Source organism: Amphimedon queenslandica, unplaced genomic scaffold (genome assembly GCF_000090795.2).
Source record: "Amphimedon queenslandica unplaced genomic scaffold, v1.1 AMPQUscaffold_13246, whole genome shotgun sequence".
Taxonomy (NCBI): domain Eukaryota; kingdom Metazoa; phylum Porifera; class Demospongiae; order Haplosclerida; family Niphatidae; genus Amphimedon; species Amphimedon queenslandica.
The window spans coordinates 4,314-6,237 of record NW_003546518.1 but is presented as its reverse complement, the minus strand read 5'-3'; the positions used below and the strand labels follow the sequence as shown (position 1 = coordinate 6,237).

The window sequence follows — 1,924 nt, the reverse complement described above, 5'->3', positions numbered from 1 at the left end:
ATGTAATTAGAGAAAAAATTTGTGCCTAATTTAATTTACAAAATAATTTAATTTATAAAACTTTTCACTTTTGATGGTCATAAATATTATGAATTTGTCCAAACTCATTTGCCGAAAATCTAATTCAATTTTCAAGGATTGTGAAATCTGCAAATTGAGAACCCTATAAAATTTTATGCTTTAGAACTGAGTAGAGAAAACTTTTGTGTTCTAAAAACTTACAGTACCTGTAATATATATCTTGTCAGTTCTATTACAGTTTTCTGAGAGATTCCATGACGATATTGACAAGTTGGCCTCGCAATACTCCTCCTCTCCCGTCCCCTCCCCCACCCAGTGCCACGCCCACACAATTAGTGGAGCTGAACTATGCACTAGAGTCAACACCGTATCACTATATATGGAGGCTAATAGGATGGTGAGTGACGTGTGTCGGAGTGGATCATAATTAATCATTAAATTAAATTTATTATTACAATAAATTATTAATGTCCATTAAATTAATGGCCACTCTATTTATAGCTTTATTAATATTAATGTACATTAGTTGCGCCAATACAAGAAATAATATTATTAATGAATTTAATAATAATTATAACCAAACCTGTTTTCAATCTTTGATATGGGACATTATGAGTCTTATTGGCCCTAAAGTTACTAAATGCCTAATGTTGTGGCTACTTCACTTGGCTCTGAATATTAATTCATTTGTCTCTGAAATATTTCTCTAGATAGGACAGCACTCGTCAAGTTTCATGTTGGACTCTGGAACAAGTGGACAAGGAATAAAGTCAAGTGTAAGTTCAATTATTAACATATTAAAAATGGATAAGGCTCTTTAATTATTATTATTTAAAAAGTTTAGACTGAAATTGTTACATGTACAGTGGCCGCAGTATTATGTATAATTCTTAAATTTGAATTTGAAATACATGTACATGTACATGTGTACCATGCCCAAATCAATAAATTGTATGCATGTACATGTATGTATACACTGTAGTTTTTTAAGAAAAATATTACTGTTAAAATACTATCCATTTATTTATGATATAATAACAATAATAATAATAATGTGTTGCAGGCAATCAGTGGTGACTCAGTGGTTGATGAGAGTACTCAGCTATCAGATAAAGTATCAGTTAAGAGGTCAATGATAGGGAGACACTGTGTGATTGGAGAGAAAGTTAAAGTCATCAATTCAGTAATTATGGATCATGTGGTCATTGGAGAAAGGTACAAATGAATTATGATACATAATACTGTATCTGCTCAATATTTTGAGTGATTTTAAAAATTCATTAAAAATCCAATTTTGATCAGAACTAGCTCAAACTTTCTACACACAGAACATGTATAATGTATCAGAAAAAAATTATAAAAATGGACATTTCCTACCTTTTTATTTTTGGCAAAATTTGGCCAAACACCCTGTACAGGGACTTTGGCCTGATTTTCAGCAACTTAAGAAATTTATAAAAAAGTTTGATCAGAATCAGTTCAAACTTTCTACGCAATGTAAGTACATATGTATCAGATGTATGTGCTTTAATTTTAAGCTTGTTAGATATTTATGAAAATGATTTTAAATCTTTATCTCTCTCTCTTTCAGTTGCACAATTCAAAACTCAATTTTATGCAATCAAGTCCGACTGGAGGAGAAGGCAACACTCAAAGACTGCACTGTAGGCCCACGTGTTACTATTAATAGCAAAGGTAACCATTGCATCATTCACTCGTTACTATTTTTATCCTCCCCCTCCCACCCAACCAATAGCTGAGCACAAAGGAGAATTATTAGTTGAAGATTCAGAGCTTGACTTTTAAAATCACAAAAAAAGAACTACATTAATAATAATAATAATAATAATAATAATAATAATAATAATAATAATAATAATTAATAAGCAAAATTTAAAAGATA

At 30.4% G+C, this 1,924-nt stretch overlaps 1 protein-coding gene across 1 annotated transcript; it reads left to right on the top strand.

The window, feature by feature from the left end:
* The first annotated feature begins 232 nt into the window (after positions 1-232).
* LOC100638778 (translation initiation factor eIF-2B subunit gamma-like) lies at positions 233-1,904 on the top strand. Its single transcript, XM_019999710.1, has 5 exons — positions 233-418; positions 732-797; positions 1,085-1,236; positions 1,613-1,716; positions 1,778-1,904. Exons 1-5 carry the CDS (start codon positions 401-403, stop codon positions 1,825-1,827), a joined length of 390 nt encoding a protein of 129 aa, XP_019855269.1. The 5' UTR covers positions 233-400; the 3' UTR covers positions 1,828-1,904.
* Positions 1,905-1,924: the final 20 nt, after the last annotated feature.